Below are 26,673 nucleotides of genomic sequence, written 5' to 3'. Positions count from 1 at the left end.
TTAAATTAGGCTGGCGAACTTGATGTAGCCCAGAGCATCACTTCCACAGAATATTAAATTAGGCTGGCCAACTTGATGTAGCCCAGAGCATCACTTCCACAGAATATTAAATTAGGCTTGCCAACTTGATGTAGCCCAGAGCATCACTCCCACAGAATATTAAATTAGGCTGGCCTACTTGATGTAGCCCAGAGCATCACTTCCACAGAATATTAAATTAGGCTGGCCAACTTGATGTAGCCCAGAGCATCCCTTCCACAGAATATTAAATTAGGCTGGCCTACTTGATGTAGCCCAGAGCATCACTTCCACAGAATATTAAATTAGGCTGGCCAACTTGATGTAGCCCAGAGCATCACTTCCACAGAATATTAAATTAGGCTGGCCAACTTGATGTAGCCCAGAGCATCCCTTCCACAGAATATTAAATTAGGCTGGCCAACTTGATGTAGCCCAGAGCATCACTTCCACAGAATATTAAATTAGGCTGGCCAACTTGATGTAGCCCAGAGCATCACTTCCACAGAATATTAAATTAGGCTGGCCAACTTGATGTAGCCCAGAGCATCACTTTCACAGAATATTAAATTAGGCTGGCCTACTTGATGTAGCCCAGAGCATCCCTTCCACAGAATATTAAATTAGGCTGGCCAACTTGATGTAGCCCAGAGCATCACTTCCACAGAATATTAAATTAGGCTGGCCAACTTGATGTAGCCCAGAGCATCCCTTCTAATATTAATTAGGCTGGCCTACTTGATGTAGCCCAGAGCATCCCTTCTAATATTAATTAGGCTGGCCTACTTGAAGCCCAGGCTGTATCTTCTCAACTACAGGACTAACGCCCCCCAGCGTCCACCCTCTCCGTCTGGGTTAAAGTCTACCAGTGGACATACAGTCAGTGTGAGCATCCCAAAAGGCAACGTGTTCCCTATACAACCCATAGGGCTCTGGTCAACACGTAAGTGCTATATACATATAGCACTTATATATACAGTGGGGAGAACAAGTATTTGATACACTGCCGATTTTGCAGGTTTTCCTACTTACAAAGCATGTAGAGGTCTGTAATTTTTATCACAGGTACACTTCAACTGTGAGAGACGGAATCTAAAACAAAAATCCAGAAAATCACATTGTATGATTTTTAAGTAATTAATTTGCATTTTATTGCATGACATAAGTATTTGATACATCAGAAAAGCAGAACTTAATATTTGGTACAGAAACCTTTGTTTGCAATTACAGAGATCATACGTTTCCTGTAGTTCTTGACCAGGTTTGCACACACTGCAGCAGGGATTTTGGCCCACTCCTCCATACAGACCTTCTCCAGATCCTTCAGGTTTCGGGGCTGTCACTGGGCAATACGGACTTTCAGCTCCCTCCAAAGATTTTCTATTGGGTTCAGGTCTGGAGACTGGCTAGGCCACTCCAGGACCTTGAGATGCTTCTTACGGAGCCACTCCTTAGTTGCCCTGGCTGTGTGTTTCGGGTCGTTGTCATGCTGGAAGACCCAGCCACGACCTATCTTCAATGCTCTTACTGAGGGAAGGAGGTTGTTGGCCAAGATCTCGCGATGCATGGCCCCATCCATCCTCCCCTCAATACGGTGCAGTCATCCTGTCCCCTTTGCAGAAAAGCATCCCCAAAGAATGATGTTTCCACCTCCAAGCTTCACGGTTAGGATGGTGTTCTTGGGGTTGTACTAATCCTTCGTTTTCCTCCAAACACGGCGAGTGGAGTTTAGACCAAAAAGCTCTATTTTTGTCTCATCAGACCACATGACCTTCTCCAATTCCTCCTCTGGATCATCCAGATGGTCATTGGCAAACTTCAGACGGGCCTGGACATGCGCTGGCTTGAGCAGGGGGACCTTGCGTGCGCTGCAGGATTTTAATCCATGACGGCGTAGTGTGTTACTAATGGTTTTCTTTGAGACTGTGGTCCCAGCTCTCTTCAGGTCATTAACCAGGTCCTGCCGTGTAGTTCTGGGCTGATCCCTCACCTTCCTCATGATCATTGATGCCCCACGAGGTGAGATCTTGCATGGAGCCCCAGACCGAGGGTGATTGACCGTCATCTTGAACTTCTTCCATTTTCTAATAATTGCGCCAACAGTTGTTGCCTTCTCACCAAGCTGCTTACCTATTGTCCTGTAGCCCATCCCAGCCTTGTGCAGGTCTACAATTGTATCCCTGATGTCCTTACACAGCTCTCTGGTCTTGGCCATTGTGGAGAGGTTGGAGTCTGTTTGATTGAGTGGGTGGACAGGTGTCTTTTATACAGGTAACGAGTTCAAACAGGTGCAGTTAATACAGGTAATGAGTGGAGAACAGGAGGGCTTCTTAAAGAAAAACTAACAGGTCTGTGAGAGCCGGAATTCTTACTGGTTGGTAGGTGATCAAATACTTATGTCATGCAATAAAATGCGAATTAATTACTTAAAAATCATACAATGTGATTTTCTGGATATTTGTTTTAAATTCCGTCTCTCACAGTTGAAGTGTACCTATGATAAAAATTACAGACCTCTACATGCTTTGTAAGTAGGAAAACCTGCAAAATCGGCAGTGTATCAAATACTTGTTCTCCCCACTGTATATACTATATCCCTATGTAGGGAATATGGTGCCTTTTGGAATACAAGCCAGGGTGAGCGCTCCGTCTCAGGGTTCATTTAAACAATCTTGCCTGGAGAATCAATCCTGATGTATGGAAGGGGAGGAGCACAGAAGTGCTGACATCACTTCATCATAGTTCGATAAGTTCTGTCTCTTAGATGGAGCAGCATGGTGGCGTCACATATAGTCTGTCCCAAAAGGAACCATATTCCCCATGTAGTGCACTACTTTTTAACAAGGCCCTTAGAGCTCTAGTCAAAAGTAGTGTACTATATGGGGAATAGGGTGCCATTTGGAACATATATTGGATAAGTACTCCTTCCCCATTTTCAATGTGGTAACCCACTCTTGACCTAAGTTAATTACTATGTATTTTATATGATCATTTATGTGAGTTGTCATACTATTCAACTGAGTAATACCTTATCGGTAAAGCTTGAACTAACGTTTGAATTTTCCTAAATTTCCATGGAGTTAGACCGCCATCTTGTGGTGATGATTGAGCAAGAGGAGACATTCTATTCCCTCATCGTGCACTACTCACTAGTCTTTGAGGCTCTAAATACCCCCCCCCAAGAAAACAGCAAAAACTAAAAAGATAATTGTTTATTTTGGTTGCTCCTCACCAGTATTTCTGAACAATCAGACAAAAATTAGACAACAAAAAAAAATCTAGAAAATGCATACATTTTTTTTTACACAATTCATTTCATGGCCAGCCTACTATGTGCATACTTTAATACTCCAACGACAATCTCTCCACCATTGTACTTAAGTGACTGTGGGGTTACTGGACACCAGTGAGCAGAAATCTCAACAGAAAGACCAACCAATTACCTATCAGATATCAAAACAGAAGAGTTCATTAGACAGCTTTCTATTGATAATACATTTAGATGAATACTGGCCGCTACCGTCCCACTCCAGGCCCGGAAATACCCACAACTCTTTTCCAACACTCATATTGTCTCATTCAGGGAATATATATTATACACCGTACATGTCAAATGAACAAAACAATAGTTAAAGTGCTTTCTACTGACTCAAACACACAATCTCTTTACACGGCATATGTTTGAGACTTAAAATCACTTTACTTTTCAGATGTCTGTTTTAGCAGAGCTCAGTGCATGAGGAGAAACAGAACATAACACATGACCATCGGATGGTTGGCTTGTGTGTGACCACATCTGTGTTCTATGTGAAGACACATACACATCATATACACAACTTACAGTGGCATTCACAAGGTCATATACACAACTTACAGTGGCATTCACAAGGTCAAAAAACGGTGGTGACAACTGCCGAAGTTTTTACCAAACATACAGAACAGAACCATCTGTCCACCAAACACCAAAACATTAAACAAGTTTAATTAATAATAAATTGGCACTGTTAAGAAACAAAACAAAGTTCTATTTGTTTTAAAAAATGAGTTGGTTTCGTAGCTCGTAGGTTAAGGTGCTTGTGTAAACATTGTTCCACTCTGACCTCACAGGTGGACCACCCAAACAGGGCCCACAGGCTCATAATGACATGATTGGTATTAGGATATAAACCAGGTTATTGGGAGGATACTTAGACCTGGGTTCAAAAACTATTTGTAATCATTTCAAATACATACCTTCGCTAGGCTTGCCTGGCACAACGGAACCAACCGATTCGCAAAAGTCCACTCTAGGCAGGATAAAGGAAATGCTAAAGGTATAAGAAATAGTTCTAAAATGATTTGAACCCAGGTTTGAAGATACTAGTCGGTAGCAGAGCCTTGCAGCTCTCCAGTATGCACTAGTTTGATCCACTAGTTTGATCCAGATACAGTCTGGTGAGATAGAGAAGAACAGGCCTGAATAACGATCTCACATAACCACTTCCTATATTAGAGGACGCCGTCCTTCTGTCCATTTCTTTCTCCCAGAGATTCAACAGGTATACACAGACATATTTTGAGACCCTGAAAAAAAACGTCATCATATGGTGAATCCTCTCGCTGCAGATAAATAAATACAGAAAGTGACAGGCGCCCCACTGACAACATATACACTGGTTTTAAACTTCACCAACTTCCACCACATGCTTAGTTTGATTACACCTGGGGGAGAGGGAATGGGGGGGGTCTGGTGAGACCTATTCCTACTCTATACAACCAGTAGAAAAAGAGAAGCAGTCAGAATGTTATCATTGCTAGCAGTCTAAATGTACCATTCCATCCTTATCAACTGCCTAAATGTGTTCCCCCTTCATCGTGTGAAAAAGGTCTACATAGACTAAGGAGTGAGTGTGTCAGTCTGTCTGTCCGGGTAACGTGGTGTCAACATTGTATTAACAACGTTCCATCAGCATATCTTTGTGATGTCTGGCTATGTGCTGACTCTTCTCCGAGGGTCTTCTGAAGCCTTTACAACAGTAGTCACAGCAGTGGGGGTATTCCTTGGTGTGGATCGAGATCACGTGGCGTTTGAATCCTGAAGCGTCCGGGCTGTTGTACTCGCAGTACTGACACTGGTACACCTTCCTCCCGCTGTGGGTCTTCATATGTTTCTTCAGCTCCGTGGACTGGCGGAACCCTCGCCGGCAGCGTTTACACTTAAAGGGGAGGTCCTTGGTGTGAACGGACAGGATGTGTCTGCTGAGGGTGAAAGGGTCAGAGGTCGTGAAGTTACAGTGCCTGCACTGGTGCACCTTGCTACCCTTGTGCGTCTCGGAGTGTTTCTTCAGCTCAGAGGGCCGGTGGAAGCCCTTCTCACACACGTCACACTGGTGAGGGAAGTCTTTGGTGTGAACAGATATAATGTGTCGTTTTAGATCAGAGGAGTTGGTGCTCTTGTGTTCACAGTGGGGACACTGGTGGGTCTTGTGTCCCTGCACCATCTCTGTGTGCCGCTGCAGCTCCCCCTCGTCTGCGTAGGCCTGGGGGCAGTGGCCACACTTAAAAGGCAGGTCGGCACCGTGCTTGCTCTTGATGTGAGTCTTTAGGTTGGACTGGTCTGCACAGCGAAAGTCACAGTGCGGGCAGCAGTACGGCTTCTCGCCCGTGTGGGTCCGCATGTGCTTCTTGAGCTCCGACGGGTGACGGAAGCCTTTAGCACACTCCACGCACACGTGGGCGAAATTCCTACTGTGAACGGCCAATAGGTGGCGGTTAAGGAGCCCCTGCTCTGCAGTCTCATAGTCACAGTACTTACAGTAGTGCAGTTTGGACTCCTTGTCCCTCAGGATCAGCTTGTTAGACCCTAGCTGGCTGTCTTCATGGTAACGCCGGGTGTACTCTGTGTACTCTGGGGTGGTCCTGTTGTATTCTGGGTACTCTGGGGTGGTCCTGTTGTATTCTGGGTACTCTGGGGTGGTCCTGTTGTATTCTGGGTACTCTGGGGTGGTCCTGTTGTATTCTGGGTAGTCTGGGGAAGAGGTTCTGTCTCTGTGATGCACCAGTAGCTTGTGGGACTCCAGGTGGTTGTGGAAGTTGACCTTCAAAAATAAAACAGAATATATTTATAGTGCATTTTACAGACATGTCACAAGAGCAACACACTTAACAGGGAGGCGTTACAACGTAATATTATAAAACGGGTTGTCTGGATCCTGATTGGTTGATATGCAGGAGTTGAGACAACAACTCGTGCAAAATACCATGACGTATTAATCGCATAATTCCACTGTCCAGCAGACCAGGCAGGAAATTCATCAACTTAATTTCCCTCTGGGGAAAAAAAACATCACACGATTTTTTCCATGCTACTATTTGGTTTGCAACAGTTGGGGGGGATCTCTCCCCTGCCAATAGGCTAGCTAGCCCAAGAATGAACCTGAAACTAATAATTCACCATGGAAACCAAACACTCAGAAATCCATGAAATCTATTGGACATTTATTGAATCATTATTTACTGAGGTGCTTGTCTTATCTTCATTGACTCTCTGCTAGCTAGCTACATGCCAATGATTTGTTTAGCATAGCAAGGTCAACTGGCAAGGTCAACATCGAATTAATAGAATGATTACCATTAACGACAGGGTCAAAACATGAGAAAATAACTAATGACCAGTAGTACACTTGGGTATAAACTTCAGAATGCAAAAACAAAATATACTCGTTAAAATAATGTTTTTAATTCTAAAATGTCCATCATATTTTAATGAATACATATATGTTTGCAACCATTTTACAAAAAGTTATAATGCCCTCAAACCCGGGAATTATCGAGGGACAACTCCCTCCAAGGCAGTATCCTGGCCCTTGGCTTCGTCTTTCAGAACAGCCCTCGTCTGATAATTCCCGGGTTCTCAGGCATTATTGCTTAAATAACACAAAAGAATAGAGAGAATGAAGGGGAGAAGAAAAGAGGAGAGTAATAACAGAAAAAGTCCAATGACGGGAACATCAGAGATATGAGAGACGACAGAGACCTTCTTGTTGGTGGTGAAGTCACAGTCGGTACACTGGTACTTCTTAACGTGGTGGTCAGGATGGTTCTTCATGTGACACTTGAGGAAGCCTTGTGACCTGAACTTCTTACCACAGATGTGACAGGGGTAGACGGTCAGGGGCATGCCGTCTGGACCGATGATCACAGCTGGGATGAGACAGAGGGGAAATGTATTTAGCCTTTAATTATCCAGCTGAGCCAATTAAGAACGTATGACCACAGCTGACGAGACAGACAAAGAGCAAAGATGCACAACATGGCCAAAAGTATGTGGACACCGCTTCAAATTAGTGGATTCGTCTATTTCAGCCACACCCATTGCTGACAGGTGTATAAATTTGAGCACACAGCCAAGCAATCTCCACAGACAAACATTGGCAGTAGAACAGCCTTATTGAAGAGCTCAGTGACTTTCAACGTGGCACCATCGTAGGATGCCACCTTTCCGACAAGTAATTTCGTCCTGCTAGAGCTGCCCAGGTCAACTGGAAGTGTGGTTATTGTGAAATGGAAACATTTAGGAGCAAAAATGGCTCAGTCGCGAAGTGGTAGGCCACACAAGCTCACAGAATGGGACCGCCGAGTGCTGAAATGCAAAAACTTTGTCTGTCCTCGGTTGCAACACTTGCTACAGTGTTCCAAAATGTATGTTCCAAGATGGCGTAGCAGTCAGACGTGTGTTTTGTCTTGTCCCGTGTATATAGTTGTGTTCCTAGTTTTTTCCCCATATATTTGAATCTCACTTTCCATCTACGGACAGAATATACTCTCCTATAACCCGCCTCACCCAATGTGGTACGGATCTGTTATTTTTATACTTTAGAACCGGAACCCCCTTCAGAAGCTAGCCAGCTAACTAGCTAGTAGTCAGTTAGCCACAGCTAGCGGTCTTCACTGTTAACTCGGACACCAGCCAGCCTCAGCTCGGTCAATACCTGACAGTCTGCACAGCACAATATCAACCCAGAGCATATCGGACTGTTTTTTCTCTACCCCATCTTCGGATTCCTACCGCAAACTCAGGACCATTACACCGGATCATCACAGCTAGCTAGCTGCAATCCGAGTGGCTACTCCTGGCTAGTGCCTCTGTCCCGAAGCAAGCACCAGTTAGCCTCGAGGTAGGCCCATCTCCCGGCTAGCCGTAGAGGTCTACCAGCTAATTATTGGGCTACAATACCTCTTTTGCCAATTGGCCTGGACCCTTTATTGCTGACACAGAGCCCCGCCGATCCATCACGACAGTTCTGCCGACATTTACATTTACATTTAAGTCATTTAGCTGACGCTCTTATCCAGAGCGACTTACAAATTGGAAAGTTCATACATATTCATCCTGGTCCTCCCGTGGGGAATGAACCCACAACCCTGGCGTTGCAAGCGCCATGCTCTACCAACTGAGCCACACGGGACCAATCGTCCGAGGTGTTTTCAACAGGCCTCCTCATTGCGACGTCGCCGAAGACCCATCTGCTGGCTATGGCCTGCTAGCCTTCTGAATCGCTGTGCCTCCAGCTCGCCTAGCGTAGTAGCGGCTACCGAACAGCTCCCTGACTCCCCTATTGCTGCTCATTGGACCCTATGATCACTCGGCTACACATGCCTCTCCCAAAAGTCAATATGCCTGGTCTACTTCTGTTTAGGTTAGTTATTATTGTATTATTTCACTGTAGAGCACCAGCCCCGCCCTAAATGCCTAAGATAGTTCATTTGTCGCACTCTCCATACATGCGGAGACCTCAACTGGCGCCTCCAGAGACGCAACCGCTCTCATCGTCACTCAATGCCTAGGTTTACCTCCACTGTACTCACATCCTACCATACCCTTGTCTGTACATTATGCCCTGAATCTATTCTACCACGCCCAGAAATCTGCTCCTTTTATTATCTGTCCCCAACACACTAGACAACCAGTTCTTATAGCCTTTAGCCGTACCCTTATCCTACTCCTCCTCTGGTGATGTAGAGGTTAACCCAGGCCCTGTAGTCCCCAGCTATTTCCAAGGCGCTCTCATTTGTTGACTTCTGTAACCGTAAAAGCCTTTGTTTCATGCATGTTTCATGCATTCATACATCAGAAGCCTCCTCCCCAAGTTTGTTTTATTCACTGCTTTAGCACACTCCGCAAACCCTGATGTTCTAGCCGTGTCTGAATCCTGGCTTAGGAAGGCCACTAAAAATTCTGAAATCTCCATCCCCCACGACAACATTTTCCAACAAGATAGAACTGCCAAAGGGGGCAGAGATACTGCAGAGAAAGCCTGCAGAGTTCTGTCTTAATATCCAGGTCTGTACCAAACAATTCGAGCTTCTACTTTTAAAAACCCACCTTTCCAGAAATAAGTATCTCACCGTCGCCTCTTGTTATAGACACCCCTCAGCCCCCAGCTGTGCCAGGGACACCATATGTGAATTGATTGCCCCCCATCTATCTTCAGAGTTCGTTCTGTTAGGTGACCTACACTGGGATATGCTTAACACCCCGGCCGTCCTACAATCTAAGCTATATGCCCTCAATCTCACACAAATGATCAATGAACCTATCAGGTACAACCCTAAATCCGTAACCATGGGCACCCTCATAGATATCATCCTGACCAACTTGCCCACTAAATATACCTCTGTTGTCTTTAACCAGGATCTTAGCGATCCCTGCCTCATTGCCTGCATCCATAATGGGTTCGCAGTCAATTGACCACCCCGCATCACTGTCAAACAATCCCTAAAACACTTCAGCAAGCAGGCATTTCTAATCGACCTGGCCCATGTATCCTGGAAGGATATTGACCTCATCCCGTCAGTAGAGGATGCCTGGTTGCTCTTTAAAAGTACAGAATGTAGATCTAAGAACAGATATAGCCCTTGGTTCTCCCCAGACTTGACTGCCCTTGACCAGCACAAAAACATCCTGTGGCGTACTGCATTAGCATCGAATAGCATCCGCGATATGCAACTTTTCAGGGAAGTCAGGAACCAATATACAGAGTCAGTTAGGAAAGCTAAGGCTAGCCTTTTCAAACAGAAACTTGCATCCTGTAGCACTAATTCCAAAAAGTTTTCGGACATTGTAAAGTCAGTGAGCACCTCCTCCCAGCTGCCCACTGCACTGAAGATAGGAAACACTGTCACCATCAATAAATCCACGATAATCGATCATTTCAATAAGCATTTTTCTACAGCTGGCCATGCTTTCCACCTGGCTACCCCTACCAACTGCTCTGCACCCCACAGAAACTTGCCCAAGCCCCCCCGCATCTCCTTCACCCAAATCGAGAAAGCTGATGTTCTGAAAGAGCTGCAAAATCTGGATCCCTACAAATCAGCTGGGCTAGACAATCTGGACCCTCTCTTTCTAAAAATGATCCGCCGAAATTGTTGCAACCCCTATTACCAGCCTGTTCAACCTCTCATATCATCTGAGATCCCAAAAGATTGGAAAGCTGCCGCGGTCATCCCTCTCTTCAAAGGGGGAGACACTCTTGACCCAAACTGTTATAGACCTATATCCATCCTGCCCTGCCTTTCTAAAATCTTCGAAAGCCAAGTTAACAAACAGATCACCGACCATTTCGAATCCCACCGTACCTTCTTCACTACGCAATCTGGTTTCCCTGCTGGTCATGGGTGCACCTCAGCCATGCTCACCTCAGCCTAAACGATATCATAACCACCATCGATTAAAGACAGTACTGTGCAGCCGTCTTCTTCGACCTGGCCAAGGCTTCGACTGTCAATCATCACATTCTTATCGGCAGACTCAATAGCCTTGGTTTCTCAAATGACTGCCATGCCTGGTTCACCAACTACTTCTCAGAGTTCAGTGTGTCAAATCGTTGTCCGGACCTCTGGCAGTCTATGGGGGTGCCACAGGGTTAAATTCTCTGGCCGACTCTTTTCTCTGTATATATCAACGATTTCGCTTTTGCTGCGGGTGATTCTTTGATCCACCTCTACTCAGACGACACAATTCTGTATACATCTGGCCCTTCTTTGGACACTGTGTTAACTAACCTCCAAACAAGCTTCAATGCCATACAACTCTCCTTCCGTGGCCTCCAACTGCTTTTAAATGCAAGTAAAACTAAATGCATGCTCTTCAACCGATCGCTGCCCGCACCCGCCCGACTATCATCACTACTCTGGACAGTTCTGACTTAGAATATGTGGACAACTACAAATACCTAGGTGTCTGGTTAGACTGTAAACTCTCCTTCCAGACTCACATTAAGCATCTCCAATCCAAAATTAAATCTAGAATCGGCTTCCTATTTCGCAACAAAGCCTCCTTCACTCATGCTGCCAAACATACCCTCGTAAAAATGACTATCCTACAGATCCTTGACTTCGGCGATGTCATTTTCAAAATAGCCTCCAACACTACTCAACAAATTGGATGCAGTCTATCACAGTGCCATCCGTTTTGTCACCAAAGCCCCATATACTACCCACCACTGCGACCTGTATACTGTCGTTAGCTGGCCCTCGCTACATATTCGTCGCCAAGACCACTGGCTCCAGGTCATCTATAAGTCTTTGCTAGGTAAAGCCCCGCCTTATCTCAGCTCACTGGTCACCATAGCAACACCAACACGTAGCACGAGCTCCAGCAGGTATATTGCACTGGTCACCCCCAAAGCCAACATCTGCTTTGGCCACCTTTCCTTCCAGTTCTCTGCTGCTAATGACTGGAACGAATTGCAAAAAATAAATAAACTGAAGCTGGAGACTTACATCTCACTCTCTATCTTTAAGCATCAGCTGTCAGAGCAGCTTACCGATGTACCTGTACACAGCCCATCTGTAAATAGCACACCAAACTACCTCATCCCCATATTGTTACTATTTTTGTTGTTGTTGCTCTTTTGCACCCCAGTATCTCTACTTGCAATTCATCATCTGCACATCTATCACTCCAGTGTTAATGCTAAATTGTAACTATTTTGCCTCTATTCCCTATGTATTGCCTTACCTCCCTAATCTTACTACATTTGCACACACTGTACATAGAAAAAAGTCTATTGTGTTATTGACTGTACGTTTGTTTATCCCATGTGCAACTCTGCAGGGTTGTTTTTGTTGCACTGCTTTGCTTTATCTTGGCCAGGTCACAGGTGTAAATGAGAACTTGTTCTCAACTGTCCTACCTGGTTAAATAAAGTGAAATAAATAACAATAATAATAAAAATGCCTCTGGAAGCAACGTCAGCACAAGAACTGTTCGTTGGGAGCTTCATGAAATGGGTTTCCATGGCCGAGCAGCCGTACACAAACCTAAGATCACCATGCGCAATGCCAAGCGTCGGAGAGGTGTAAAGCTCGCCGCCATTGGACTCTGGAGCAGTGGAAACACGTTCTCTGGCGTGATGAATCACGCTCCATCTGGCAGTCCAACAAACAAATGTGTCGGATGCCAGGAGAACGCTACCTACCCGAGAACGCTACCATCGCCGTGCACAAAGCGAGGTCCATACAGAAATGGTCTGTCGAGATCAGTGTGGAAAAACTTGTCTGGCCTGCACAGAGCCCTGACCTCAACCCCATTGAACACCTTTGGGATAAATTGGAACGCCGACTTAGAGCCAGGCCTAATCGCCCAGCATCAGTGCCCGACCTCACCAATGCTCTTGGTTGAATGAAAGCAAGTCCCCGCAGCAATGCTCCAACATCTAGTGGAAAGACTTCCCAGAAGAGTGGAGGCTGTTACAGCAGCAAAGGGGGGGACCAACACCATATTAATGCCCATGATTTTAGAATGAGATGTTTGTCTAGCAGGTGTCCACATACTTTTTACCATGTAGTGTATATTACTGAGGAGCAGATCAAAACTCACACAAGGTCTAAGAGCAGAATTTCAAGAAACAAAAAGGAAGCCACAGGGAATCTCCGCCATGTTTTCAACCCTCTGATCATTTTATATATTAAGGAGACATAACTAGTTGTATGTTCTTTGAGCTCATGTCAGACGAAGGGATAATGTAATGTCTGTCTGTACCGGTCTGGCACTGCCGTGATAATGTAATGTCTGTCTGTACGGGTCTAGCACTGCCGTGATAATGTAATGTCTGTCTGTAGCGGTCTGGCACTGCCGTGATAATGTAATGTCTGTCTGTAGCGGTCTGGCACTGCCGTGATAATGTAATGTCTGTCTGTAGCGGTCTGGCACTGCCGTGATAATGTAATGTCTGTCTGTAGCGGTCTGGCACTGCCGTGATAATGTAATGTCTGTCTGTACCGGTCTGGCACTGCCGTGATAATGTAATGTCTGTCTGTACCGGTCTGGCACTGCCGTGATAATGTAATGTCTGGCACCGCCGTGATAATGTAATGTCTGTCTGTAGCGGTCTGGCACCGCCGTGATAATGTAATGTCTGTCTGTACCGGTCTGGCACCGCCGTGATAATGTAATGTCTGTCTGTAGCGGACTGGCACCGCCGTGATAATGTAATGTCTGTCTGTAGCGGTCTGGCACCGCCGTGATAATGTAATGTCTGTCTGTAGCGGTCTGGCACTGCCGTGATAATGTAATGTCTGTCTGTAGCGTTCTGGCACTGCCGTGATAATGTAATGTCTGTCTGTAGCGGTCTGGCACTGCCGTGATAATGTAATGTCTGGCACTGCCGTGATAATGTAATGTCTGTCTGTAGCGGTCTGGCACTGCCGTGATAATGTAATGTCTGTCTGTAGCTGTCTGGCACTGCCGTGATAATGTAATGTCTGTCTGTAGCGGTCTGGCACTGCCGTGATAATGTAATGTCTGTCTGTAGCGGTCTGGCACTGCCGTGATAATGTAATGTCTGTCTGTAGCGGTCTGGCACTGCCGTGATAATGTAATGTCCGTACGGGTCTAGCACTGCCGTAATAATGTAATGTCTGTACCGGTCTGGAACTGCCGTGATAATGTAATGTCTGTCTGTACCGGTCTGGCACTGCCGTGATAATGTAATGTCTGTACCGGTCTGGCACTGCCGTGATAATGTAATGTCTGTCTGTAGCGGTCTGGCACTGCCGTGATAATGTAATGTCTGGCACTGCCGTGATAATGTAATGTCTGTAGCGGTCTGGCACTGCCGTGATAATGTAATGTCTGTCTGTAGCGGTCTGGCACTGCCGTGATAATGTAATGTCTGTCTGTAGCGGTCTGGCACTGCCGTGATAATGTAATGTCTGTCTGTAGCGGTCTGGCACTGCCGTGATAATGTAATGTCTGTCTGTAGCGGTCTGGCACTGCCGTGATAATGTAATGTCTGTCTGTAGCGGTCTGGCACTGCCGTGATAATGTAATGTCTGTCTGTAGCGGTCTGGCACTGCCGTGATAATGTAATGTCTGTCTGTAGCGGTCTGGCACTGCCGTGATAATGTAATGTCTGTCTGTAGCGGTCTGGCACTGCCGTGATAATGTAATGTCTGTCTGTAGCGGTCTGGCACTGCCGTGATAATGTAATGTCTGTCTGTAGCGGTCTAGCACTGCCGTGATAATGTAATGTCTGTCTGTAGCGGTCTGGCACTGCCGTGATAATGTAATGTCTGTACGGGTCTAGCACTGCCGTAATAATGTAATGTCTGTCTGTACCGGTCTGGCACTGCCGTGATAATGTAATGTCTGTCTGTACCGGTCTGGCACTGCAGTGATAATGTAATGTCTGTCTGTACCGGTCTGGCACTGCCGTGATAATGTAATGTCTGTCTGTACCGGTCTGGCACTGCCGTGATAATGTAATGTCTGTCTGTACCGGTCTGGCACTGCCGTGATAATGTAATGTCTGTCTGTACCGGTCTGGCACTGCCGTGATAATGTAATGTCTGTCTGTACCGGTCTGGAACTGCCGTGATAATGTAATGTCTGTCTGTACGGGTCTAGCACTGCCGTAATAATGTAATGTCTGGCACTGCCGTGATAATGTAATGTCTGTACCGGTCTGGCACTGCCGTGTCTCGCCATTCCTCTTCTTCTTCTTGATCTTCTGTTTGAGGGCTCTGTTGGTGCCCTGACCGTCTCTGATCTGAAGGTATGGCCTGGTCCCTCCATTCTTCACTGTGTCCACACTGTTGTTATCTACATTTAAACAGCAGGAGAAACAGACTTATCTACATATAAAACACATTAAGCCCCACCCTCTTCAACATGTATATCAACAAATTGGCGAGGGCACTAGAACAGTCTGCAACACCCAGCCTCAACCTACTAGAACCTGAAGTCGAATGTCTACCGTTTGCTGATGATCTGGTGCTTCTGTCCCCAACCAAGGAGGGCAAACAGCAGCACCTAGATCTTCTGCACTAATTTTGTCGGACCTGGGCCCTGACAGTAAATCTCAGTAAGACAAAAATAATGGTGTTCCAAAAAAAGTCCAGTTGCCAGGCCCACAAATACAAATTCCATTTTGACACTGTTGACCTAGAGCACACAAAAAAACGATACATACCTCGGCCTAAACATCAGCGCCACAGGTAACTTCCACAAAGCTGTGAACGATCTGAGAGACAAGAAGGGCCTTCTACGCCATCAAAAGGAACATAAAATTCAACATACCATCTGGCTAAAAAATACTTAAATCAGTTATAGAACCCATTGCCCTTTACGGTTGTGAGGTCTGGGGTCCGCTCACCATCCAAGAATTCACAAAACGAGAAACACCAAATTGAGACTGCATGCAGAATTTTGCAAACATATCCTTTGTGTACAACGTAAAACACCAAATAATGCATGAGGAGCAGAATTAGGACGATACCTGCTCATTATCAAAATCCACAAAAGAGACGTTAAATTCTACAACCACCTAAAAGGAAGGGGACTCCCAAACCTTCCATAACAAAGCCATCACCTACAGAGAGATGAACCTGGAGACCAGCAACACAATTGGACCCGACCAAATCATGAGTAAACAAAAGGATAATTCTTTCCAATGTGTCAAGTAATTAATAAAAAAACAAGCAAATTAGAATGCTATTTGGCCCTAAACAGAGAGTAAACAGTGGCAGAATACCTGACCACTGTGATTGACCCCAAATTAAGAAAAGCCTCGACTATGTACAGACTCAGTGACCATAGCCTTGCTATTGAGAGAGACCTTAGTAGGCAGACATGGTTCTCAACTTAAGACAGGCTATGTGCACACTGCCCACAAAATGAGGTGAAAACTGAGCTGCACTTCCTAACCTCCTGCCAAATGTATGACCATATTAGAGACACATTTTCCCTCAGATAACAGACCCATAAATAATTTGAAAACAAACCCAATTTGCTCAACTCCCATATCTACTGGGTGAAATACCACCGTGTGCCATCACAAAGGCAACCCATATTTCGATGTATTTTCCCTTTTGTACTTTAACAATTTGCACATCGTTACAACACTGTATATAGCCATAATGACATCTAAAATGGGTCTATTCCTCTGAAACTTCTGTGAGTGTAATGTTTGCTGTTCATTTTATTGTTTATTTCACTTTAGTTTATTTTCTATTTCACTTGCTTTGGCAATGTAAACACATGTTCCCCATGCCAATAAAGCCCTTTAAATTCAATTACACAGCAGAGGAGGAGAAAGACTTATTTACACTGAACAAAAACGCAACATAAAACAATTTCTAAGATTTTACTGAGTTACAGTTCATAAGGAAATCTGTTAATTAATTAGGCCCTAATCTATGGATCTCATATGACTGGGAATACAGATATGCATCTATTGATCACAGATACCTTAAAACAAAAAGGTAGGGCCTTGGATCACAAAACCAGTCAGTACCTGGTGTGACCACCACCTGCCTTATGGTGGTGTGTACAGATCCTTGTGACATGGGGCCGTGCGTTATCATGCTGAAACATGAGGTGATGGAGGCAGATAACGTAGACCTCCCGGAGAGTGTTTCTGACAGTTTGTGCAGACATTCTTCGGTTGTGCAAACCCACAGTTTCATCAGCTTGTCTGGGTGGCTCGTTTCAGACCATCTACAGGTGAAGAAGCCCGATGTGGAGGTCCTGGCTGGCGTGGTTACACGTGGTCTGCGCTTTTGAGGTCGGTTAGACGTACTGTCAAATTCTCTAAAACAACATTGGAGGTATGGTAGAGCAATTTACATTCAATTCTCTGGCAAAACCTCCGGTGGACATCACTGCAGTCAACATGTTAATTGTACTCTTCCTCAAAACTTGAGACATCTGTGGAATTGTGTTGTGTGACAAAACTGTACATTCTAGTGTGGCATTTTATTGTCCCCAGCACAAGGTGCACCTGTGTAATGTGCATGCTGTTTAATCAGCTTCTTGATATGCCACACCTGTCAGGTGGATGGATTATCTTGGCAAAGGAGAAATGCTCACTAACAGGGATGTAAACAATGTGTGCACAAAATTAGAGAGAAATTTCAGGGATCTTTATTTTCAGCTCATGAAACATGAGACCAACACTTTACATGTTGCGTTTATATTTTTGTTCAGTATACATATGAACAGCAGGGGAGGAGAAATAAGGTTTAGCAAATACTAAAACAAGCACTACTCCTGAAAGGTCTGTGTGTGCGCCTGTGTACACGTTTTACTATACTTGTGAGTACCAGAAGTCCTCACAAGAATAGTAAACCAACTAAATTCAGCTGTTGGTCAACTGTTGGTCCCCAAAAAGTCAACACAAGTATAGTAAGACTCAGGCCAACGGGTTTCGACGTCCATCGTGAAACGAGAGATGAGAACCTCTGTGAATACCGGCCAGCCTCGTATTTAGAAGTTATTTTCCTGTAACAAATTGTTTTCCCGTTTAATTTTTTTAAACCCAAGTCCTCTGTAGGCTACTCTTACCCTCAGCCTACTATAACGAAGGCTGGTTCAACAGCAATTTGGCTGGTTCAACAGATTTTATGATATCATTACATTTTACATGGATTTATTGTTGTTGAAAAACATATTGGTTTTAATAAAATTAAACAAAAACAAGCAAACTTATTAGAATGATTCAGTGTCCTGGTTTAATGGTGAGGACGTCCGTGGCACTCATGCAATGCACTTCTGGAAAAGTGTGACTGCGATCTGTAAGATGGTTCCAATATGTATATAAAACATACTTGGAAGCAGTATAACGGGTGAGGGGACATTCTCTCAGACTGCTGTGAACAGTCTGGATGTGCGTAAAACCAGAGCCTGCGTTGTTTAAAAATTATATTCCCACAGGAAGCAATTATGGTGCCTGTAAGTGTGTTTAGCTTATTTAAAAACAAGTTGTTTTCTTTCGAATTGTATTACAATTATTCACTCTCTTTTAAGCCTAAAATAATAATGAATTTAATCATGCTTGTTGACATGGCATGTCCATGCTCAGTCCTAATGCAATTTACTGTAGGCCTAGCCCATATTTCAGTGCTGATTGTATGTATATCTTTCCACATTAAAGCCATGCAATTACCTAGAACAATGTGGACTGCAAACAGGTTCGAGCCAACATATTCAGCAAAGACGGGATAGGTCTATATTTAGTTATTTTGTTTCTGTAAGCTGTTTAACAAACTATAAAACAAACTAACATTGGAATTGGAGTTGATTCCAAGGCAATACATAAAAGATAGTAAATACACAACCACATATTTAGCCATGGAGCATGTTACGATTGGCAAGTGAGGGGCCAAGCCCCGACAAAAGCCACAATTTGTTTATTCATCAAACCCCAGCCCTTTCATACAACCGCCAGCACCGTGACGTACATTTTTGGTTGTGAAAAGAGCTAAAATACTTCTGACCCCCCCAGCGAACCTATAGCGCTACCTCCAGGGCTACCTCCAGCGCTTGGACTTAGCATTGCGTTAGGTTTGTGAAAATAGAGGCCATAGTTGTGTGTGTGTTATATCCAGATGAAGGAATACTGTTATTAATGAATAAAAAACCAGTTGATCACACAAATCCTTATTCCTTACCGTAGGCAGCAGCCCAGGAGACAGGGGCTAACATCTTGCTGTTTGGAGAGTCATCTAGCTGGTTCTCCTGGACTGCAGAGGTCTCCTCCTCTCCTACAATCACCTCCATGTACACCTGCTCTGCCATGTCTGACACATCTGTAAACACACAGACAGATTCAGTAACAACCCTTACCCTCCTCCTCAACCACCTACACCTGCAAGGCCACGTCGGCCAGGTCTGGAAAACAGAGCGACACAGACACATGTACAGAACATGCACAAACACTGTTGATTTGCACAAAGCCCTCTTCAAATCCTTCTGAACGGCACCTGTGAAATCTATATGTTTGAGAGGGGAAAAAATGAAGAATAATGAACCTACCCAGGCGTGTTTGATCACATGATTGGACAGATGAAATGAAGGGTTCCACTAACAAGCCTTCACAGACGGGGAGTTATTTTTTTAAAGAAGAGTGTTTACTCACTGATATCTTCCTCTGACTGGGCGTGGTCTGACTGGGCGTGGTCCTTCACAGCCATGTAGACCATCCTCTCCCCCCGGCCATGTCTGCCTCCTCCCCCAGACTCTAACACAGCATGGTGGCCGTTATGGAAGTCACTCTCAGACACCACCTCGGTCCCACCTACAGACAAAGACAGTAACCACACTTCAATAGACAATTTTTAATGCTAGTAGAGTTTCAGAGTGTTCAATAGACAGTTTAATGCTAGTAGAGTTTCAGAGTGTTCAATAGACAGTTTAATGCTAGTAGAGTTTGAGTGTTCAATAGACAGTTTTTAATGCTAGTAAAGTTTCACAGTGTTTAATGGTCACATGTACAGGGTTGCAGGTGTGATTGCAGGGTACATTGAAAATGTTAGGGTTCGAGCTCCAACATGCAGGACTAGTGAAATATAATAAAAACATAGAAATAGCACTATATAACTGTTTTAAATAAATAAAGTTATCCCATATATAGTAATTTTTTTTTTGCAACAGCTGTGATGGAAACGGGAAGTTTTGGTACAATTTTATAGATGCTGACAGATAATTAGTTAATTATTCGACATGGTGGGATCGTTGTATGACGGTAAAATGAATTATGCGAGAAAACGCCTTCATGCGCAAATATAGATATATAATAACTATATGGAAGTATACTTGGGAGTCATGCGATGTGTTGTTGTGTGGTCCTCCCAATACAACTGGGAAACCGTGCAGTTTATTAGGCGACAGATGAAATAAGTTGTGATGAACTTCACAGGGTGCTGAAAGTGCACTGTGACATTGATGCTCTTTTCAATAAAATACTGAGGGTCTTATTCTGGTGAGATGATGACGCTTGACTGCTGTTTGACAAATAAACTACATCTGCCTCTTCTCCATAATAATCTCATTATGTAGACTAGCCTACCCTCACTGTATCTGAGAGCTGTTGTACCCAGACCAGGGTAGACACATTTGCCATTTAAAACGCAACAGTTTGTGACAAAACTATCAGTTGAGTTGAAAATGATGCAAACACATTGAACTTTACATTTTTATTCAGTACATGAAAAAGTACATGTTGTGTGCACTACGTCATCACGCACTGATTTTATATACAAAAAGTAAATTTTTTTGGAACTAGCACTGGTGGGAAAATGCACATATTTTCTTATGCAGATTTTTTAATATTTGCATAAAAATCTGTCGCCAATTGGAAGGAAACATAGCTAGCACTTATGTTCTCTCTGCTCCTCCAGGGAACACTTACCATCTAAACTATCATTTCCATGCATGTAGCTGATAATTCACGTTAGAAGATAATAGTTTGATGCCATTCAGCATATGAAAATGATGCTTCACGTTTCAATTGACACATGGCTCTTGAAATGTTGGCCTCGTTGATGAAAGAATGGCGCTTTCAAGACAAGTGGGAACTGAAGTCGGAGAGTTCCCAGTTGTTTTGAACGAGATAGAAGTATCACTCACCTATCTCCACATCGTCATCAGCCTCGGCTTTGAAGATGTAGACCTTGATGACCTCTGACCCCTCCTTGTTGGAGGCGTCGTCCTGCATCACCTCAGTAGTGATCTCTAGAGGAGTGTCTCTTCTGTCCAGCTTCTCACCAACGTCATCCACTGGATGGACGGAGACACACACACACACTAAGATTACAGTAGTGATCTCTAGAGGAGTGTCTCCCCTGTCCAGCTTCTCAACAACGCCATCCACTGGATGGACACATAACACGACAGTAAGCTTTTACCCAGCAGCAGGGTAGGACAATACCAAGGACTTGAAAGGCAAAAATGATCAGAAGAGTTCATGAAATATGCTCTCAAAACAGACTTCAGAAACTGTCTACAAACAATCCTTCAGATATATTCTAGCCTGTTAATTTGCAGCGGTTGTAAACATTGATTCAAATTAGGGCTGTCCCCAATTAGGCGACTGGTCGCTTGGTCGTTAGGCTGTTGGTCGACCGAGATGGTTTTAGGTCGAGCAGTAACACACACATTATATATATACACACACACACACACACACACACACACACACACACACACACACACACACACACACACACACACACACACACACTACCAGACAAAAGTTTGGACACGCCTACTCATTCGAGGATTTTTCTTTATTTTTTACTATTTTCTACATTGTAGAATAACAATGAAGACATCAAAACTATGAAATAACACATATGGAATCACATAGTAACCATAAAAGTGTTAAACAAATCAAAATATTTTATATATGAGATTCTTCAAAGTAGCCACCCTTTGCCTTGATGACAGCTTTGCACACTCTTGGCATTCTCTCAACCAGCTTCATGAGGTAGTCACCTGGAATGCTTTTCCACCAGTCTTGAAGGAGTTCCCACATACGCTGAACACTTGTTGGATGCTTTTCCTTCACTCTGCGGTCCAACTCATCCTAGACTCCAGACTAAAGGCCAATTTATGCTTGATTCCAAAATGTAGTCGGAGGCTCCATATGGAAGGTGTGAAGCAATTGCGTAACCTCCAAAGGCCAAATCGAGCTCTGTACCACAGTCAATGAGCCCCCTAAATGTTGTAACAAGAAGGGCTCTGAATAGCTCCGCATTGACATGATTGGTTGACGGTAGGGGGAAGCGGTACACCCTGTATAAATACAAACTCACTTCCTTGACAACAGCTCTGCACTGCTCCGCGAAGTGCAAGTATGAACGCCCTGACTTCTGCTGAGGCCAAATCACGGTAAATGCCGACTTCGGCATTCGTCTCTCTACCGCCAATTTGTGCACATTCATTATCTCATAACTTCATTGTGTGAATTGGTTGCGTTTGATTGTTAGTGTCTATCAATTCCCCTTTACATATTTCACCACTAGTACATTTACCCTTCATTCCTAATCTACAATGTTGGTTAATTTGGTTACAGTCATTTTTTTTATCCATTCAATATTATTCCAGTCTTCCTGTTGTAAGTGTCAGAGTGGACATGTTGATTGCAGAGTTCACAACCTATGCCTGGTACACTTGTGAGAAACAACTTTTGGTTCATTTAATTTCATTTACGAGTTCTGTCAAATTAGTCATTGTCTTTTGTTTGGAGCACTACTGTCAAATGTTGAGTAAGGACGCACACACATGGAAGTAGGCCCATAGGCTACCTGTCATGCATGTAAATGTAGACATAAATGTGCCCATTTGGGGATCTGATAGTATTTCTGATTGGCTTAACACACCACCTGTGGAGCGTCTCAATGTAATGTTTTCTTCACCTCAAACAGCAAGCAAACAAATTCTGTTTTTCCATCCATTGAGAATGACAATAGTTCCTCAATGTATTTGAACAATATTTCCAGCCCTCTCTCTTTGATAACCACTCAGTGTGAAAGGGAAAAATGTGATTCTCTGATCCAGTGAAAACATCATAAAATATGCTTCTTATCAGTGCTCGACTTGAACTGTAATAGGTTCCGGTACTCATTTTGGGTGCTGCTACTGTTTATATTTAGGTGCAGGAGCTCAACAATACTTTTTAGCTCATTTTCTATAAGAGGAACAGGAGCTCAAGAGGTAGAACATTTGAGGTACCTGTTTTCAGCTCCGGTGAGCTCCTGCCCAAGTCAAGCACGGGTTCTTATCCCTTGTGTCTGTCCTGAGCTCACTGGCGGAAACTGAGGGCCCAGAATAATGTTATACAATGTTGCAAGTTCGATAGTGCTAGCTTCAGGCTGGACACAAGTTAATACAATGTTTCAAGTTTGTTGCAGACAGGCCATGTGTAGCCAATGTGATTTATAGGGGGGGGGAAATATATATTTTAAATCAGGATATTTTCTACCTGCAGGCTGTAATATTTGTATTTGTTTTTACATAGTTGGCAATGGAAGTAACGTTTTAGGTTTGTATCATGTTCATTTAGATTTGGATATAATTTTTATTAACCACATGACAATGATTGAGATATGAAGACGTTATTATTAATTCAATTAAACTTTCACGAAAATGTGAATATGAAAACCATAACTGTCACGTAGATCGGTAGAAATGGTAAGATAAATTGGCATTCCACCTGAGAAAGTTGGCTGACTCCTCGTGTAGCCTATTACCGGAAACTTCAGGAGAGTAATGGCAGAAAGCCAGCAGGAGAGGGAGGATAGTTGGGCCAGGTTTTTTCCCCTTCTGGTTATCTAGATCTCTGGCACCCTCTTAAGGCATCAAACGGTAAACTTTAAGCATCAGACAAGCTCAATGCACATAGATGATTTTATTAAAACACATAGGGTGTGTTTATATAGAAAAATACATGTTTAAAAATTAACCAATCCATTGGTCGAAAGAGGGACAGCCCTAATATCACTGATCATAGCAAATCATTCAATGAAATCAAGCCTCATTAGTCTGTTTCTAGGGCTAGTTGACTCACAGGAGATCATGAGGTAGTCCTCATCAGTCTGCAGAGAGACAGCCTCCACGTCCACCGGCAGCTCCTCGTGGGCCTGGATCACTGTCTCCTCCTCCCCCACCTCCTGGTCCAAGCCCTCCAACCCGTCCTCCTCCTCCTGGTGCTCCACAAAAAGCTGGTCTGGCATGTGGTGGTGGTGATGGTGGACTGAGCCCTGGATGAGGTCTGAGGTTAGAACATGGTGATGGTGAGAGTCTATAGCCTCCACGATGGCCACTTCGGAACCCAGCAAGTGTTCGATGTCAGGGCCTTCAATCACCTCAGTCTCTAGATATTCCTCTAGGACCTCTACCTCTTCCTCAAGGCCCTCGACTTCCACCTCCGCTTCAAGGCCCACGACTTCTACCTCCGCTTCCAGGCCCTCGACCTCCAGGCCTTCAACCACCTCCGTCTCGAGGCCCTCGACCATCTGTGTCTCTAGCTCCACCACCTCCGCTCCAAAGCCTTCAACTTCCGTCTCCAGGCCTTCCACCTCCACCTCCGTCTCCAGGCCCTGCACCTCCAGGCCGTGCTCCAGCAGGATGCCTTCGTCCGTCATGACGTCAGACAGGAGCATGCCCTCAGGCACAGACACCAAAATGTGATCCCCGTCGATGTGGGCCAGGCCCCTCATTCCTGCCACTGCACAGGGAAACAGTAAGAGGGGGAAGATTATTACAGGAATGTTTTTCCACTGCAGCCCTGGTTTGGCCTGAGGCATTTCCAGGCTTTCCTCTTAGTGGAAAAGCACCAAAAAAAAGTACAGCTACACAAGACATTGATGTAGTGTGTTCAGCATCTAACTTTGCATGAGGCATTGGGCTATCAAGTGAAGGCTAATGAACCCAAAGTATACATTATCACAAGGCTATATTGACCTACCAAAGTCTTGCATGATCATGGTGTGAGGCATCTTTAACTCCTGTGTGTGTAGCTCCAGGATCCCTCCGCCGTGGTCCATCTCTTTGATCTTAAAAAAGCTTAAATAAAAGGATTCATGTTAGGCCTACACATCCTTTCAAGAGGTTCAATACTCATTACACACTATATGAATTCAGAAATGTCAGATGATTAGGGCCGGTATCCACAAAGTATCTCAGAGTAGGAGTGCTGAACTAGGATCAGTTTGGCTTTTAGATCATAATGAATAATATTATATGGACAGATCCTAGAGCAGCACTCTTACTCTGAGAGACAGGCTCTGGAAATGAATTACTGTCAGTGTGTATTACCTTCACATTTGATGTCAATGCACTCTAAAATAAGAACAGTGTGTTGCTGGTGTTTCTTCCTTCCATTGGGAGAGAGCACCCTGCAAAGAATGGACAACAAACTGTGAGATAGATGCCACTGAAAACATTGATCTTTCATCCAGGGAACGCAAGAGGAAGTGTGGGAAAAACTGATGACATCACATATCCAGTAGATATCCTCTGTGTATGATATGGATGCTGAAACTGCCGTATTCTAGCTACTGGCATTGCTGTGTCTGTCTTGACAAAATTAATGTCTGGAAAAATATGACCACATACTTAATTGGTGCTACTGTGGAAACTGTTGATTAGTTAACACTTGTTGATGACATTTGAGTCAGTCCTAGCTCATATGGAATATAACTGAATAATGAGATATTCTGTCATATTTCTATTATGCGACGGTCGAAAGAGACCTAGAACGGATATAATAACGGTTGTTTTTCCTGCTTCTCAAATGTAATGATTTGAGCTGTCCCACACACGCCCACCATTCATTGCTCAATTTCACGGCTGCCTGGATTATGCAACTGTAGGGCATGCTAGTGAGCACTCGCTATTTAAAAAATAAATAAATGAACAGAACCAACTAGTTAGTGTTACTAATTCCACCTGGTTGCCAAATGTTCGAGTTAACACTTGCAAACATCCACATGCATTGGGTGGCGGTGGGGTAGAGAGCTATCTGTATCGGGCTAGCCAGCTAGCTAATAACGAACTAAGCAAGCTTGTTCCGAGTTGTGCAGACGTTTTGCGGCAGATGTCGACATCTGTGGGGAAATTCCACAAACGCAACGTTGTGTTATACTGCAAAGAAGTATTGAACAGTGTATAAGTCGTTGAACAGTGCATAGTGCTTGGTGGCTGTTATTTATGGTATATTTATATATAAAACGTTGCGCCCACAACAACCGTAGCTAGTTAGCCTTGATTCCGCCATTTTGGTTAGCTAGTTTGATAGCGTGTTTTAAAACTCCATAAAACCTCCATACATCAACGATTGGTGCTAAATGAACGCGATCGACACCACAAAATAAATACAATCGACGTGTACATTCACAACATTGCTAGTAGCTAAACATTTATCGATGCATTTGTAATTGCGAAAGGACATTAGCTAGCTAGCCTAGCATGTTAGCTAGCGCATGCGGCATTATCAACCATGTTGTTTTTTGATGGGCTGTAGAAGGCCCGTAACGGCCGACTGGGCCCTAGTCTTATATTTGATATGCAATTTCAATCGTTTCGAAATGTTTTACCTTATTATGGACTCCTTCAAATGGATCGTCGATATGTCTCCTTTCTCGGTTGTGTCTGTTATTGTTTGGGTTTATTTTTTCGACACTAAGATAAATGCGGCCTGTACATTTGGATCCCCGGGCACTCTTTCCGAGGCCTGGGCCAATCACGTTGCTCGCTCGCAACCGAGGGCGGGAGGGCCAGACAATGCGTGGCCTCGTTTAGCGCTGATCCCTGTCTATTTGCGTCACGCAAGCGAGAGTTTTGAGTACACATCGATATTGTCAAAGAGAATTTACTTACCTACTGAT

At 44.2% G+C, this 26,673-nt stretch overlaps 1 protein-coding gene and 1 long non-coding RNA gene across 3 annotated transcripts; one reads left to right on the top strand and one right to left on the bottom strand.

Moving 5' to 3' along the window:
* Nucleotides 1-3,215: 3,215 nt before the first annotated feature.
* LOC139574718 (zinc finger protein 711-like) lies at nt 3,216-26,595 on the bottom strand. 2 transcript variants are annotated; one of them, XM_071399543.1, is made up of 10 exons: nt 26,383-26,594; nt 25,103-25,182; nt 24,753-24,850; nt 23,853-24,512; nt 20,912-21,061; nt 19,422-19,580; nt 18,955-19,092; nt 14,966-15,106; nt 7,034-7,200; nt 3,216-6,095 (listed from the first exon to the last, which is right to left on the bottom strand). In XM_071399543.1, exons 3-10 carry the CDS (start codon nt 24,829-24,831, stop codon nt 4,950-4,952), a joined length of 2,640 nt encoding a protein of 879 aa, XP_071255644.1. In that variant the 5' UTR covers nt 24,832-24,850; nt 25,103-25,182; nt 26,383-26,594; the 3' UTR covers nt 3,216-4,949. The 2 variants fall into 2 exon arrangements, with proteins under 2 accessions (XP_071255644.1, XP_071255645.1); XM_071399544.1 differs by lacking the exon at nt 14,966-15,106 and having other exon boundaries at nt 26,383-26,595.
* Nucleotides 16,807-20,259, top strand: LOC139574721 (uncharacterized). The gene is made up of 2 exons (XR_011674821.1): nt 16,807-17,069; nt 18,960-20,259. It is a non-coding gene; the product is annotated as an uncharacterized lncRNA (long non-coding RNA).
* Nucleotides 26,596-26,673: the final 78 nt, after the last annotated feature.

The sequence above is a fragment of the Salvelinus alpinus genome, chromosome 4 (genome assembly GCF_045679555.1).
Source record: "Salvelinus alpinus chromosome 4, SLU_Salpinus.1, whole genome shotgun sequence".
Classification (NCBI taxonomy): domain Eukaryota; kingdom Metazoa; phylum Chordata; class Actinopteri; order Salmoniformes; family Salmonidae; genus Salvelinus; species Salvelinus alpinus.
This window is presented reverse-complemented; position numbering and strand designations above follow the sequence as displayed.